The following is a 17,194-nucleotide window of genomic DNA, read 5'->3' as shown; positions in this document are numbered from 1 at the left end:
GGGAGGCTCAGTCGCTGAGTATGCTCAAAGCAGAAGTTGCTAGATTTCTAGATAGCAAGACATTAGGGGATGCTGAGATAGTGCGGGAAGATGAGATTGAGGTAGAAGATCAACCATGATCCAGTTAAATGGCGGAGGAGGCTCGAGAGTAGGCCATTTGACTCCCTGTTCCTATGTTCCTACATGTGTCTGATAGGAAACTACCAAATAACCTGAATATTGTTCTGTATAGGATCTATAACTTGATTAGCTGTTGCTGAAAGAGTACTGGGACAGTGCAGTGTTTTCACAGCCATGCGTAAATTCCTGATGTACTTTGACATTGCGTTGGTTCTAAGCCACGTGGCATGTTGTTTAAACACGCTCAGAAAGACAGTACCAAACCCGTTCAACTGGCAATTTACAGAAACCAAATTGGATGACCTAATCTGGACAGGAGTATGCTTGTCATGTGACGTAAGAAACCCAGCCAAATTTCTCAAATGATTCATAATCAGCTGCTGTGACTTTTTTGCGCAGCATGCTATACCTACTCAAGTACAATCCCCTCCTGCTGTCCGTTAGTCAGCCAGAAGAATTGACCTATGATTAAAAAGTAGAATTTCTTATTAATTGAAATGGCTTGGACTTCTGACGCATTCACATGTCCTGTGATACTTGGGGTACGCCGTGGTGAAGGGAAGGAGCATAGCTCACCTTTGAGTTGAGGTAAACTTTATACGGGTTCTAAACCCTGCATCCAGGAAGCTCAGGACCGGACGTATGATGGATTTGGGGATTTAACGGATTTTGGGTCCTAGGCCTAGCATGTACTTGTGATACTTAAAACAAAGAATGAAAAATAAAGAATTAAAGGGTTTTATTCGAAATGCTACCCAGGGAGTCGGCTTCCAACGTAGCTAGTTTTCGGGTCCTTCCGGAGTTTGGGACGCCGGATATGGGGTATGATACCTGTAGGTAATAAATGAACAGAATTACTCAACGTGATCCCAGAAGTGTTATTGGGACTTCCGTAATTGCATGTTCTAAAATGTAATGGGGTTTATTCAGTCATCACAAGCCACTGGTGCTGCTGATGAGGTAAAAGGCTGATTGGGATCTTATAGCTGAGTGATTGAGCTCTATGGTGGCACGGTTATTACCAATTGAACAAACAAAATAAAAACACTGCCCCTGTCCAAAAATGGACTTTTCTCATGCCCACCCGAGTTTAACAAAAAATGTCGATGCTACAATTTCTTAAGACGTTTGCATGTCGATCATTTTTCCGGAGCGCTGCCAGATTGCTGGGGGCTCTCTGTTTGGTAAGTATTCTTAAGTGACTGGGAGGGGGATGTGGTTGGAGAATTAATTTATGGACGTCCCAGTTATTTTTCTGCAGTGCCTAGCTGGAGCCCAGTGTTGCGAGGATTGCTGTCATTACTGCAGTAGCGCACTGTGGTAGGATTAGACCAAATCTGGCACCAATATGCGGAAAGATGAGCTGAGACAGTGTGAAGTGGGGCAAAGTTACCAAGGTGGAAATAAACAGCCTTGGAGATGGGGTAGATATGTGGGGTTGAAAGCTCAAAGGTTGCAAAGAGTCGATTCAGCCTCAGACAGGTGTCAGAACGGAATGGAATTTGTGATGAGGGCTGAGGCAATGGCTTCAGTTTTCCCAATATTAAACTGAGAACATTTCTGCTGATCCAGTACTGGCTGTCAGTCAAGCAGTCTGATCATTTAGAGACTGTGGAGGGGGTCAAGAGAAGCGGTGTTGAGGTGGAGCTGGGTGTCCACATCGAATGTGATGCTGTCTTTACGGATGATATCGCCGAGGGGCAGCATGTAGATGAGAATCCCTTGTAGACCAACATAGGCACTCCAAGTCTTCCCAGTACGTAAGAATACAGGGGGGAGCTGAGGGAAAACACCCCTGGTAGTTTTAAAGGAAAGTGGAATTGGACCTGGAGATAATATGCTTCCAGTCACCAGGGCTATTGCGGAACTGAGAATTTGATGAATAGGCATTTTGACATCTTATGCAAAGGTGTCGACGTTAAGAGTAGTCGCATCTTTAAAGGTTGATTTGAAAGTCATGTAACACAATGCCATGTTCAAAAATATGGTACAAAAATAAAAATAGCTGGAAAAACTCAACAGGTCTGACAGCATCTGCGGAGAGGAACACAGTTAACGTTTCGAGTCCGTATGACTCTTCATCAGAAAAAATATGGTGTTGGACGAAGACAGTTGAGTTATTTGGTGATAATCCTAGGGTTTCTAGATATTTCCCACATTCTACCTTCCATAAACTTGAGGTCATCCAAAACTCTGCTGTCCGTGGGCGGAATCTTACGGCATCGTCGCGGCAAGGGTGGGACTGTAAAATGCGGTGAGCCGTTTAAAAGTCCATTGACTTCAGAGGGACTGTGAAGTCCTGCCGGTGTAAAATGCTGCCCCATGCCTTAACTCACAGCAAGTCCTGCTCCGCTCTCACCCATGTGCTTTCTGACCTACTTGCGCTCCTGGTCAAGCAACGTCTTGATTTTAAAATTCTCATTCTTACTTTGAAATCCTTCCATGGCCTTGCCCCTCACTTTCCTTGATCTTCTACAACACTGAAACCTTCCGAGGTATCTGTGTTCCTCTAATACTGGCCTCTTGTGAATTCCCAATTTTAATCGCTTCGCCATCGTTGGCAATGCCTTCGGTTACCTAGGCCCCAAGCTCTGGAATTCCCTCCCTATACCTCGCCACCTCTCTACCACGCATCCTCCTTGAAGACACTCTTTAAATCCTACCTCGCTGACCAAGGTTTTAGTCATCTGCCCTAATATCTCCTTATGTGGCTCGATGTCACACTTTGTTTTATAATACCCCTGTGTTGCGCTTTAGGGTGTTTCGTTACGTTAAGGGTGCTATATAAATATAGGTTGTTGTGTTTAGTATTGGAAAATGAACATGACATTCTTCAATGAATCATTCTCATTCAGTCTCTTCGTGTGTCCTGCACTAAAGAGGCTCTATCTGAGCACGTACGCTCAAACCATTATAATGTCTCTACTTACAAAGGCAGCAAGCGACAGATTATGCCCACTGTGACTTTCATGTGGTATATCTCGGCAGCTTGCATCAGGATATTCTTCTAAAATCTGAACTGCCAGCATCTTTGGCCACCTGATTCTGTGGAAGGAGTGTCTTGACTTGCCTCTCTTTCATTTCGAGTGAAGTAGATAATTAAACCTTCGCCAAATAAAAAACGTGATTGAAGACTATTGCTGGATGAGGTTAAACAAAGAATTGTTTGTCTTGTGTGGTGAGACGCAAAGCAATGATTGGGATGCAAGTCTGTTCGTTATGTGTTGTAAAAACTGCAGGTGGGTTTCTGATTGAAATGACTCATAGCCACCTGCACTGACCTTTGCACATATACTTAGTAAACTACGGTTCAAACAAATGACCACTTCTTCTTTCCAACTCCTGCCCAACCTTTCAGTCAATGCCTGAAAACTCTCTCATAGAATCCTGGAATGATGCAGCACAAAAGGAGGCCATTCTGCCCACTGTGTCCATGCTGGCTTTTTGGTAAACTGATCCAATTAATCCCAATCTCCTTGATCCACAAGTGAGATAAGCATCAACAGTCTGGCTGAGTTTAACTGGGATTCTCCTTTGGTGCGCAGCTCTGGGAGTTGGTTGCAAAATGAGCTGTTCCACCAGTATGGAGCCTGTCCTGAAGCCCAGCACAACTCGCTCACACTCCTCCTCCTCCTCCTCTCTGGAAGTGGAGTCTGGGCAGTTTGGGGTTCCACCTGTCTCGGGTGGGGGGGAGTTTGGATCAGATATTACTTGTGATAATAGGATCTGGTTGGGGTTGGGTTCTAGTTAATGGCATAGCCTGGTCAGGTCAAATTCTGGTTGACACTGGAGTTAGGTGGATTCTGCATGATAATGGGTTAGTTGAATGACTCTGATGTTTTTAGTGGTACTACAGCATCTACCACATTGACTTGTGGGGTTCCCCTTCCCCACTTTCTGCCCCAAAGAGAAATTACTAGGCTCATTTTGAAATTAGATGCAGTGTATTTAAGTTACTTACTTGCGCAGGGGAATACTGACGCAAATTATAAAATCAACCCTTAAAAACTGGTTAAAGGACCTGTAAGTGGAAGATGTACAGTAGCAGAAGGTACTGGAAACCCCTCGACACCGTGTAGTGAATCAGATGGACTTGCTCACAGAGATGACTGGATACAGGAGCCCAAAATGAGGATCCTGGATCCTTGCATCAGTAGACTAGACTTGGTAATTTGGAATTAGATCTGATTAGTTAACGCACTTGTCTTGAGGGTACCTACAAAAGAAAAGGAAAGTGGCGCAAAAAAAGCTGAAAATTTCTGTGCTGTTAATCTTACAAGTGTTAATGTCAGTAAATGGAAACGGACCAGAAGGTGGAGTGTAAATATTCCTCTGGCTCTAATTAGTATACATCTCTGAATGTGAACTAGACAAAGATGTCCCTTTTTAATTCAGCCGCGTGTTTGTGCTTAAGACAATACAAGGAGTTTGATCTTCTGCGTATTGACTGCTGGTAACATTGTGGGAACAAGTTGTGTGGAATTAACTGTGTCTGAAAGAGGGAGTTAAGTTGAAAATGGTTAAATATGGAGGGAGAGGAGCAATTTTCAATTCGATTTTTTTTAAACTCCTAACTCAACACCATCCTTCTTCCTTCAGATGAGACGTTAAACAGAGGATCCCTCTGTCCTCTCAGGTGGGCATCAAGGATCCCATGGCACTATTTTGAAGAAGAGCAGGGGAATTAGCCCCGGAGTCCTGGTCAATATTTATCCCTCAATCAACGTCACAAAAACAGATTATCTGGTCATTATCACATTGCCATTTATGTGAGGTTGCTGTGTGCATGCTGGCTGCTGTGTTTCCTGCATTCCAGCAGTGATTATGCTTCAACAAGTACACCATTGGCTGTAAAGCGCTTTGGGATATTCTTAGGTAGCAAAGGGCGCTATATAAATGCAGGTATTTGCTTTTTTTAAAAAACACTTTGTGAAACTTGTATAGGATCTGATGTTTTTATGTCAGTGCAGGCCCTCGGCTAAAGCCAGCCTTGAACTCCATTCGTTGAGCGTCCACCCAAGTGAGAATCAGTCTCTCTCTCTCTCTCTCTCTCTCTTTCTTGCTGGAACCTTCTTAAACGATGATTAGGAGCTGGTTACTAGAGGCTGCAATCAGTCTCGGTTCCGAAAATCTGAGCATTATGATAATGATCCAAAACCCATTCACGGGTTCCAAACCCCATTTGGAATAAATGGGACCTTTCAGTGCTTAATATGGACCACTGAAGGCCCAAGAAAAATATGTTACAACCCTGTTTTCCGTTGGTAAAGGCAAGGGGTGAACAGAAATGCACAATATTTTCACTGAATTTGCAAATGGAAGAGCTTATCTGGAGTCAAGCAGTTATTGTGATGTCTTTTTTCCTTCAGTATGAAGCCTTCAAGCAAGAGGAGGAAGCAAAAATAAAAGCTGACGGGCAGAAAGTCGATCCACAAGTTTATTTCATGAAACAAACCATCAGTAATGCCTGTGGAACCATTGGTCTTATACATGCACTAGCTAACAATCGAGATAAACTGGAATTTGGTGAGTATTTGTTTATTGAAATCAAAACTACGTTGGGAAGTTTTGAGAGCAATGTAAGCCTAGTGTGTCAGGCATGCCTGTGTCTGTCGCATCTCGCTCTTGCACTTGTTGATGCACATTGTGCCGTCGCACCTTTACACACAGATTTTTGGTGTCAGCTATAAATAGAACTGGACAGATCGGGTCCATGTCAATCAAACGTCCACCTGCTAAAGAGACGATCGGTAAAGAACTAAGGACACGTATGATCAGTGAACCAAACTATCAATATAAAATGAAAGTGAACCAATAAAATCTATTCACATTTTAAAGAGAATTCTTTTAGCTTCCATGTTGGTTTTCCCATTAAGCTGGGGATGTGCAGCTGGAAATGGGTTCAGAACAAAGTTGTCAAATTACAAGAAGAAAATAGACTTGCATATTCAGTGACATTTCCTGTGACGATATACATGCCAACTTGGAAAAGCTGCCCATCAGCTTCAAAAAAAAAATTAGCAGCCTAACATATACACCAATGACATACAAAGTCAAAGATTAACACTGAACATGCAGTGGGACATGATTTGTCATAGACTAAATTGCAACATTCTGCATTTCACAGAAGCACTCTTAACAGCAGTGGTGATTTAGAAAGGGGTTGTGAATGCTGAAGATGATGAACATTATATTTGTGGTTTTTGTACCTAGTGTGATATATTTGTTGTCATTTTTTTGAGTCTGCTGTAATTGCATTTTTAAAAAATGGACATGGGTCATCAACTCCAACCTTTCTATCTCTTGTCCAACCTTCACCATTCCACAGTTGAAATGATTGGTATTGTCTAGTAAAGCCAGCCTAGTTACTGCATTTGTACCAGGAAATATCCAACTTCTCTCAAGAAAAGAGCTGCAGTCTATACTGAAGAAAACATACCATGACTACAGAAATATCTGGGCATGCACCGGAAAGCTCCTTGGAGGGAAAGATTCAAGAAGTCATTTATTTGTTCTGAGGGTAAACCCTGAACATGCACTGCCGTTTGTTTTTGAGAATCCCAATTACAGATTATTTCAAATTCTTCAGCCTCAAGTTTATGGGCAACGAACAAAAGGAACCAAATTATTCCAGTCCTGTCCTCCAACTTGGTTCTAACCGCCTTTAGTCCCACTTCCCAAATGATACTGATGTGCTGATTCCTATCCTTGTCTTTAAGTCTCTCCATGTTTTCACTGCTTTGTCTATCTCTGTAAGCTTTTGCAGCCCTAGAACCAATTCCCCCTCTGGCCTCTTTTGACTTCCCCCCCACCCTCCTTTGGCAGCTTGGCCCAAACTCTCTAGAATTCTGTACTTAAACCCTGTCATTTTTCCACCACCGCTCTGCTCCCTTAATATCCTGCTTAAAACCCCACCTCTCCAACGAAGCCTTTGGTCACCTCTCCTAACATCTCCGTCATTGGCTTCGTCTCCATGCATCTGACTATACCTACATGTGTCACTCTGGGACAATTCGTTCTGTCAGAAATGGTATATAAATAGGAGTTGTTTCTGTTTTGAAGGTAACCCATTATTCTTTTATTAACCTGTAGTTGGCAAGGAAAATTTTATCAATGGTAAGCAGTCAAATGCTTCGCTCTCTTAACGCCTCAACCTGCTTTTCCAAATTGATTTTCGTGAACCCCTTTTCTACCTCCTTGAAGCAGGATAACCTTTGACCTGCTGTGAACAACATGGAAGAGATTGACCCCTGTTGTACAAAACAGCTGTGAATGAGTAACTTAGCGATTTGATGGGATCTAAATATGCTGGGAAGTTGAAGAGATTCAATCCCAGTTCCGTGATATTTAGTTGATCTCAGATGAGGCCATGTGCAAGGCAAAACAGTTTGTCTCGGTGCGCCCTGTACAAGGCAGGGGGAAGCAAGTTGAGGTTCCTGTTCACCGTCCAGTAGCTCTGCTGGGTGAACGTGCGCATGGACCAAATCAAGTTCCGCTCTAGTTTTGGACGCACGTGTAGGTATTGGCTACTTCCCTAAGGTACTGGCGGATAATTAGTGCCTGGCACTCTGTCTCCCAGCAAGAAGTCAGTATCTTCTGCCGGGAAAAAGGAACATAAACCATTTCTTAAGTTTTTTGTTATCGGAACTCTTTGTGCCCAGGAGAGAGGTACCCGCAAATAAGCTTGATGTGCCTGGGACAATTTGGATGAAGGCCAGTTTGTAAGTCATTCCACGTAGCAAAGCTGATAACATTGTGGGAACCAGTTGGGTGGAGTTAACTCTGACAGCGCAATAGAACTGAATCATCCAAGGTGCAGCAAGTCGTAACTGCCAAGAATAAATCCTGTTTGATAGGGCTGAACGAATAATGGCCACATTCTGAGAACATCCCAGCAGACCTTATTCCATGTTCAGTTGCAGGAATGTAGGGTGGAGACAGAAAACTTTTAAAAAAAAAAAATTAACCACAGAAACTCACAGCGTGACTGGAGGTCATTCAGTCCACCCTGGTTGTGTCAGCTCTTGGCTACAGCAGTCTAAAACTAATCCTGCTCCCTCCTTTCGTCTCTCAGCCCTGTATCATCATTTGCCAATAATGCTGATCCGCCTATCGTTTAAAATGCTACCACAGTCTCTGCTTCAACTGCTCCCTGTGGTAAAACATTACAGGCTTCAACTGTCTCCTAACCTCTCTTCTCACTCTGCTAGTAAAGATTTCTGTCACTGACTCCCAACTAGAAAAATGCATTTTTTTTTTCCCTTATGTACCCTATTAAAACTCCTCGTAGTTTTAAAACCTGTTATTAAATTTCCTCTTGGCTTTCTGTGATCCGGGGGGGGAAAAATGTCCCAGGATGTCAAACCTGACCTCCGAGATGTAGGCCGGGATTTTCCACCCTTGCCGTGTTGGCTCCGCTGCGGGGGTAGCAGCAGACCAGCCAAAAGCCCATTGGCTTTCGGCAGGACCAGACGATCCTGGTGTTGGGCGGGCCCAGACAGTCCCGCCCATCGTTTCTGACCCCGGTATCACCCCGGTGAATCTATGCTGCGTTGCTTTAATGTTCTTTCTATAATTGGGCATCCAAAGATGTATATAGTACCCCAACGGTGTTCAGACTATTATCTTGTACAGTACAAATTTATCATTGCCTTTTCACTCTTGTGCTCTCTGCCTCAAACCGAAAATGCTCTTGGCCTTTTTAAATATCTACACTCTCGAGCAATAACGTATTTAAACCTCAAGATCTTTCCATCTATCCACAACCTCAGCATCTTTCCATTGAATACATTGTCCCAATCCTCATTTCCTCCCCAACTTATGAGAAGCTGAGAAGTGTTATACTAGAATCATTGGACCAGGGCGCTAAGAGATCTCAACAACTGCCATAAATCTGCAGAAATGATTGGTTGTGCCGGCTGGGAGCAAGTGCATCTACCAATGTTTTCTGCTTTTCTACAAAAAGCGACTGTGCTTTTGAAGAACACTCCGGGATAAGGCTACACTAATTAATGCAGCTTCCTACTCATATAGTCAGTAACAAAAGCTTGCTGAATTTATTTTAAAAATCACAAATAAAATACATTTTCTCTCAAAGCAATCCGAATCCAAGCTGATTTATGACTTAAGTAACTAAGTTTGAGAATACTTGTCAAGTTAGCACCCTTATCAATGTTTAGAATTCTGATAACACAAATCTAGCATTGGTCCCAATTCTGAATTGGTGACCCAGTATCTAATCAATAATGTTGTATCTATCTTCCCCGCACTAATTGTGTGCCACATCATTTTTGTTAACGGCAGTGAGATGGGAGCGCACCAGCTGATGCATAAAAGCTGCCTGTTTTGACTTTTATTTCTTACTGGAAGTCTTTTCATATTTGATTCTGAAATCAGCCATAAGCAGAGGATCAAATGTTAAAGCTTTTTTTTTTCTTAATCATTCTCTGGATGTGGGCATCGCTGACGAAGCCAACATTTTGATGCCCATCCCTAATTAGCCTTTATAAGATGGTGATGAGCTGCCTTCTTGAACCGCTGCAGTCCATGTGGTGTCATTACACCCGCAGTGCTGTCAGGGAGGGAGTTCCAGGATTTTGACCCAGCGACAGTGAAGGAACAGCGATATAGTTCCATTCCAAGATGGCATGTGATTTGGAGGGGAACTTGCAGGTAGTGGTATAACTATGCAACTGCTGCCCTTGTCTTTTCTAGGTGGTAGAGGTCATGGGTTTGGAAGGTGCTGCCAAAGGAGTCTTGGCAAGTTACTGCGGTGCATCTTGTAGATGGTACACACTGCTGCCACTGTGCTCTGCTGGTGAAGGGAGTGAATGTTTAAGGTGCCAACCAAGCAGTCTGCTTTGTCTTGGATGGTATTGAGCTTCTTGAGTTTCAAAGCCGCACTCATCCAAGTAATTTGGAGAGTATTCCATCACTTTCCTGATTTGTGCCTGTCAGGAAGATATAATAATTTCCATAATGTTATTGGAATTTATTGTATAATAGTGGGGGGGTGTCTTAATTGAATTAGAGGCAGCTAGTCTAGGTGCTTTGATGTAAGAGGAGAAGTTAGGTTTGAAAAGTTAGTTAGGTAAACATGGGGAAGTTTTAGAATGGAAAGTGCAATGGGAACGTTTGCATTTTTAAACAAACTATAGTTTGAATTTAAAGGAGGGGTATAATGTACACCTAGCCAGGAGAAGTAGTAAGAAATAGTGTGTTTATTTATTTTTCCCAAAGATTACTGGTGGAATTGGTACTATGATAGATTTTTTTTTTAGTAGAGAGGTAAAGTTCAAAAAACGTAGTGAAACAATGGGAAATTGCATTCAAATAGGAAAATATGTATAAAGGAGAGAAGGCTGTTTGTAAGGGAGGCAGCTTAAGATCCAACAAGTGTGAAAGACCTGCAACCTGTATGTGTCAAACTGCTGCCTCCAGGGACTGAAGTTAAGAGAACTCATTTTGAATTCGTCTGTTAAGGGTATCATTTACTTTGCCTGGGTCTTTTAAAATCTACGTGTCTTACTGTTGCCTTAATGAAAGTGTAACTGGGAGTTAAATTAATTCAGGGATTTGGAAGTTATTATAGTAGCAACTTGTAGACATAGGTATGTGCTTACAATCTTTTCTTTTATTAATAACTGTTTAATTTAGTTTTACAAAAACCTCTTTAGACTCGGTGGTCTTGTTACTGAATTCAAAACCTGCATCTCGCAATATACGAATTGAAAATTAGCTAAGTTTCCCTCTGGGATTTGAACAGCTCAGCATTTACCATCTGCTGTGTCATAACAGCCTTGTAGTTGGTGGTCAGACTTTGGGGAGTCAGGAGGTGAGTTATTCGCAGAGAATTCCCAATCTCTGATCTGCTCTTGTAGCCACAGTATTTATATGGCTGGTCCATTGTGGGCAAGCATGAATGTTATGACCAAGCAATTGGTAAAGCTGAGTGCTTTAAAAATCCCAGAGGGAAATTTTAAACAATTGTCATAACCTACGTTTTTAAGTGCTATGTTTGAGATGCAACTCTACATCCAGGGATCAGACCACCAGTTCTCGAGAGGTTTTATATTAAACTAAATTAAACATTTTATTAATTTACACAAGTTAAATATATACACAAGGCTACAAATCACTACAATTTTAACTTTTAACAAATTCCCAAATTAATCTCCATTAAGGCAACAGCACCCATAGACTTAACCAGACACCAGGCAAAGCATTTTCATGTTACAAATTCAAAATGAGGTTCTTTTCACTTTGCTTCCTGTGGAGACAGTTGGAGGCTGACAGCTGCTTTGATCTTACAATGTCTCTGCCCTGCACACACAAAAACTGCTATGGTTATATTCGGCGCTTCTTATTGAATGTAAATTCTCATTGTATCACCAGCCTCTTTGAACTCCACCTCATCTAACAGTAAAACCCCTTTAATAGTACCAATTTTATTAGTAATATAAACATATTGCTTGTTCTCTGCTTGCTAGGTGCCAGATTTCACCCCACTTCTTGAATGCTCTATTCAAAAAATGCAAATGCACTCTGCCTCTCTTACATCTCAAAACTATTACCTATCAAAGCACCCAGACGAGCTGGCTTTAATCCAATTAAGACACACCCACATACTAAACCTCTATCTTAAAAGAAAAATATTTTCCGATAATATATACATTAATAGCTTCATAATGGATAATGAGTGCCAGCAGAGCACTCAGTTGTAGGAACTGTTGGCACTGAGCAAAATCCTTGCTACAGAAGGGCATTTCAAGCAGAGGTTGCTGTGATCAAGTGGAGACCATTTCTTTATTTCCCTTGTTTGGGAAGGTTAATCCAAAATGTAAGCCCCGTCCGAGATTTAGCAAACTTCTGATAGGTCAGTGGCTGAACCTGGCCTGACCTGCATGGCTCACAAGTATCACCCTGCATAAGGTTGTACATTTACTCACAGAGAAAACTTAAGAAGCGGGACTGCTCTTGTCAATCAATTATGCACTATTTCCTTATCTTTTGTAACCTGCTGCTACTGAAGAAAGATTTTCCAGGAGGCTGATGATGCTTCCATGCAAAATATTCTCATTTTATTTGTACAGTAATGCCATTATTAATGTAATTAATTTCTTTGCACTCTATTTTTGATAGAAACAAATTCAGTTATGAAAAAGTTTTTGGACGAATCGACCCCACTAAGTCCTGAAGAGAAAGCAAAATATCTAGAAAAAGATGAGGTGACTTTTCATGCTTCTTTTTCATAATATAAACGAGCGCATATTCCTTTAAGGACGTAACTTTGCAGCATGTGATTTTTAATGCATATTTTTATGAAGTAGCATTGAATTTTAAGATTATTGAAACAAATGTACTTACTAAAAAAACGAGTTACAGGCTCTTGCGTCAAATAATCTGATTGGATATACTGCCTCATCACTAAATTTGAAGTTGAGATTAAAATGCCATTTTCATCTGTGCGCAGGGAAGGAACAAAATGAAAGTGCTTACTTACTAGTGCGTGTTTTCTTTTCAGAGTATCCGTGTTACACATGAATTCAGTGCACAGGAAGGACAAACTGAGGTATGTTTATTTATTTGATCTACATTGATTTGTCTGCATTTTCACAAACCTGTTTACAATCCCCATGGCGACCTTTCACACAAGGACGCACCCTGAGACAAGGTGGTGCCAGTATTTGTGAGAATGCAGTTTGAGTGGTTGAGGTTTGTAAATTTTAAGCTTCTTTCAAAAAGGATTACTTTCGAGTTGAATTTTATTGAAATTTGAAATGGCTATCAGTAATGCCGCATAACGAGATATTATGTCAGATGATCAAAATTTTGGTCAAAGACATAGGTTTTAAGTCTTAAAGGAGGAATGCAAGCTAGAGAGGCGGAGAGGTGTAGGGAGGTTATTCTAGAGCTTGGGGCCTAGGCAACTGAAGGCATGACCACTAATGGGGGAGCGAGGGATGTTCAAGAGGCCAGAATTAGAGGAAAACAGGTATCTCGGAGGATTGTGTAGGTTGGAGGAGATTACAGAGGTAGGGAGGGGTGAGGCCTTGGGGAGATTTGAAAACGAGGATGCAAATTTTAAAATTAAGGCTTTGCTTGACTGAGAACCAATGTGGTCAGCGAGCACAAGGACGTTACGGGAACAGGACTTGCTGCACATCAAGACACGGGCAATCAAGCTTATGGAGGACAGAATATGGGTGACCAGCCAGGAGTAGACTGGGAATAGTTGAGTCTAGAGATAATAGGGGATAAAAAGCATATGTTTGTTGTATAGTATTCTGAAACAGTTAAAGATGGGATACAGAGTAGTTTTTGTTCAAAATGCACATCCTGTCTATTAATAATGAAGCAGTGGGTGGGGATTTGAATCACTATCAAAATCTTGCTTATGGTTTTTTTTTTGGACCTGACATTTAAGCAGATCCACCAAGTTGGTACTCCTTTGGCGCACAGCTAGCGCATGACATTACTAGCTGGAGCTTAACCCTGTGTTCAGGAGCACCCTTTTTTTGGGCACTCGGGGGGCTGTTGTAAATAACCTGCATGAGAATGGCATGAGCTGAAGCTATCCCAGTTGTTAGACGCTCGGGCCTCAGTGTCACAGAACCAGCATGGTGCTGCAACCCACTGGTGAAGAGAGAAGTGGGTTCCGTCAGACAGTGGAGGGAGGGTGCAGGAGACTGTGGACCTGTGCAGCAGGGTTGCAAGTCTGGATTGAATTTGGGGGGGGGGGCCTAAATGTCAAGGAGGAGGGAAAATTGGGTGTTGTGAGGAGGGGTGAGAGGGGATTGCTTGGGGAGTGGGAGATCAGGGATTTTGAGGCCAGCAATTGCAGGGATTGTGAGAGTACTTTTCATGTGGGATCTGGGAGACCCCTCTTCCTCCCCTCCCGGTCCACATACCTTCTATACGGCTGGCTTCCCCACACACTGCCCACGCCGACTTTGGCCGCTTCAAGGCAAATAAATGGTGAAACGTGGACCTTGAGTGTTAGCAACAAAGGAGCAGCAGTAGGCCATTCATCCCCTCAAGGCTTCTGCACCATTTAACTAGAGCCTGGCTGACCTACCTCAACACCATTTTCTTGTGTTATCCCCATGTCCGTTGATTTCATTAGTATCTAGAAATCTGTCAATCTCTGTCTCGAGCATACTCCGTGACTCAGTTTCCACAGCCCTCTGGGGTGGAGAATTCCAAAGACTCACCACCGTCTTCGTGAAGAAATTCTTCCTCATCTCAGTCCTAAATAGCATGCCCTTTATTCTGAGATTGTGTCCGCTGGTTCTAGACTCCCAGCCAGGGGAAACATCCTGTCTACATCTACCTTGTCCAATCCCTTAGAACTTTAAGTTTCAATGAGATCACTTCTCATTCTTCTAAACTCTAGAGAATACGGGCCCAGTTACCTCAATCTCACCTCATATGACAGTCCTGCCATCCAAAGAAGTAGTCAGGTGAACCTCTGCTGCACCCCCTCTATGGCAAGTGTATCCCTCCTTGGGTAAAGGGACCAAAACTGTACACAATACTCCAGGTACGTTTGCGCCACATAAGTGCCAGGCAATAACCATCTCCAACAAGAGAGAGTCTAACCATCGCCCCTTGACATTCAATGGCATTACCATCACTGAATCCCTCACTATCAACATCCTGGGGGGTTGACCAGAAAGTGAACTGGACTAGCCATATAAATACAAGAGCAGGCCAGAGGCTAGGAATCCGGCGACGAGTAACTCGCCTCCTGACTTCCCAAAAAGCCTGTCCACCATCTATAAGGCACAAGTCAGGAGTGTGATGGAATCCTTCCCACTTGCCTGGATGAGTGCAACTTCCACAACACTCAAGAAGCTTGACACCATCCAGGACCAAGCAGCCTGTTTGATTGGTACAACATCCACAAACATTCACTTCCTCCAGCACCGACGCACAGTGGCAGCAGGGTGTACCATCTACAAGATGCACTGCAGGAATTCACCAAGGCTCCTTGGACAGCACCTTCCAAACCCATGACCATCTAGAAGGACAAGGGCAGCAGATAGATGGGAACACCACCACCTGGAAGTTCCCCTCCAAGTAACTCATCCTTACTTAGAAATATATTGCCTTCACTGTCGCTGGGTCAAAATCCTGGAACTCCCTTCCTAACAGCACTGTGGTATACCTACACCACATGGACTGCAGCGGTTCAAGAAGGCAACTCACCATCACCACCTCAAAGGCAGCTAGGGATGGGCAATAAATGCTGGTCCAGCCAATGATGCCTACATCCCATAAATTAATTTCTAAAAAAAAAACAAGGTTCTATACAATTGAAGCAAGACATCTTTACCCCTGTATACAAATCATCTTGCGCTAAAAGGCCAACATACCATTTGCCTTCCTAATTGCTTGCCGCACCTGCATGTTATGCTTTCAGTGACTTAGAAGCAAGGACTCCCAGGTCCCTTTGGACATCAGCACTTCCCAATCTCTCATCATTTAAGAAATGCTCTGCATCTCTTTCCTCCTACCAAAGTGGACAACCTCACACTTATCCACATTATATTCTATCTGCCATGTTCTTGCCCACTCACTAACCCTGTCCAAATCCCTTGAAGCCTCTTTGCACCAATCCCACAACACTCACTTCCACCTAGTTTTGTGTCATCTGCAAACTTGGAAATATTCTTTGCATATGCAGATAAAGACCTTGATACTTGCATCGGGCATGAGTAAGGATTGCCTCTTTTTTGTTCTTATCCAATGTTTTTATTCTTTCCAGTATCAGTGGCTAGGCCAGATTTATTGCCCACCCCTAATTGCCCTTGAGAAGGTGGTGGTGAGTTGCCTTCTTGAACCACTGCAGTCCATGTGGTTTAGGTACACCCACAGTGCTGTTAGGGAGGGAGTTCCAGGACAGTCGAGGAACAGTGACATGGTTCCAAGTCAAAATTGTGCCTGTCTTGAAAGGGAACCTGTAGGTGGTGGCGTTCCCATGCGCCTGCTGCCCTTGTCCTTCTAGGTGATAGAGGTTGTGAGTTTGAGAGATACTGTTGAAGGAGGTTTAGCGATTCACTGCAGTGCATTTTGTAGATGGTGTACACTGCTAACACTGTGCGCCAGCAGTAGATGGAGGGAATGTTTAAGTTGGTGAATGGGTTGACGGTCAAGCGGGCTGCTTTGTCCTGGTTACTGACGCACTTCCTGTCACCTTCTTGGGGCCTAGGTAGGCCGCTACGCTGCTCGCTTTTAAGGCCCAGGACTTTGAATTTGCCTGAGATCTGGAGCTGTTCAATCCAAGGAACCGAACTGTCAGCTTCACATGCTGCACCCTGAATTAATAACATGCATTACTATGATAGTTGGCTACAGATTGGCTCTCAAGCAAGTCGTGTGGCCTCCACAGCAGTTAGCTGCACTGCTGTGTACCTCTGCTCATAGGTAACATCACAAAAAAAGCTGAGCTGAGAGCGAGACAACCTGGCAGGTCTCCAGGCAAGGAAGAAAATTGGCGTTTATAAATAATTAAGTCTAAAAATGTTTTTTAAGTGTCTATATGTTTTCACAATAAGACATGGGAGTGTGCTTTGAGCTAAAAGTACTTTCCCTTTAATTTAGGAGTAACTGGATAATTACAAACTCTGGTTTTAAAACTCCTCGGTATTTTTTCATGTTGTCTTCTGTAAATATCAAATCGTACGTGAGTGATGAGCAAAGTGATGAGTGCACACAAACAGATACTCTCTTCGTTAACAATTGTTCACACTTGATTTTTTTTCCTTTTTATACGTAAAACAGTTTGACTTTTTATAAAGCCTGTTTGGCTGTTAATGAAGTTATTTTGATTTGTAACAGGTATTCATTTTTTTTTTTTGGCCCCTTCTGCCTGTTTAATGAAACCGTGGCCAGGATTTTTTAGGGCGGCGCCACCCAAAGAGTTGGTGGGAAACGCAGCACTTCCGACATTGCGCGCCCCGCTGCCCTTTTACACTCCAACGAGCGTTAATTGGCTGCAGGCGGGATTTCCACCCCTCACTCGGGAGGAAGTCCCGCCTTAGAGAGCTGCCGGCCAGTCTGATTGGCCGCC

General features: G+C 43.0%; 1 protein-coding gene across 2 annotated transcripts in view; it reads left to right on the top strand.

The window, feature by feature from the left end:
* uchl3 (ubiquitin carboxyl-terminal esterase L3 (ubiquitin thiolesterase)) overlaps window positions 1–17,194 on the top strand; it is a 66,459-nt gene that overhangs the window by 24,639 nt on the left and 24,626 nt on the right. For both annotated transcript variants that reach the window (XM_078545966.1, XM_078545968.1), the window contains 3 exons: window positions 5,490–5,646; window positions 12,262–12,347; window positions 12,644–12,691. In XM_078545966.1, coding sequence (XP_078402092.1) covers window positions 5,490–5,646; window positions 12,262–12,347; window positions 12,644–12,691 — 291 coding nt within the window. The remainder of the gene's footprint in view (window positions 1–5,489; window positions 5,647–12,261; window positions 12,348–12,643; window positions 12,692–17,194) is intronic.

Source organism: Cetorhinus maximus, chromosome 7 (assembly GCF_964194155.1).
Source record: "Cetorhinus maximus chromosome 7, sCetMax3.hap1.1, whole genome shotgun sequence".
Classification (NCBI taxonomy): domain Eukaryota; kingdom Metazoa; phylum Chordata; class Chondrichthyes; order Lamniformes; family Cetorhinidae; genus Cetorhinus; species Cetorhinus maximus.
The sequence above is the reverse complement of the archived record's forward strand: the minus strand, read 5'-3'. Positions and strand labels throughout refer to the sequence as shown.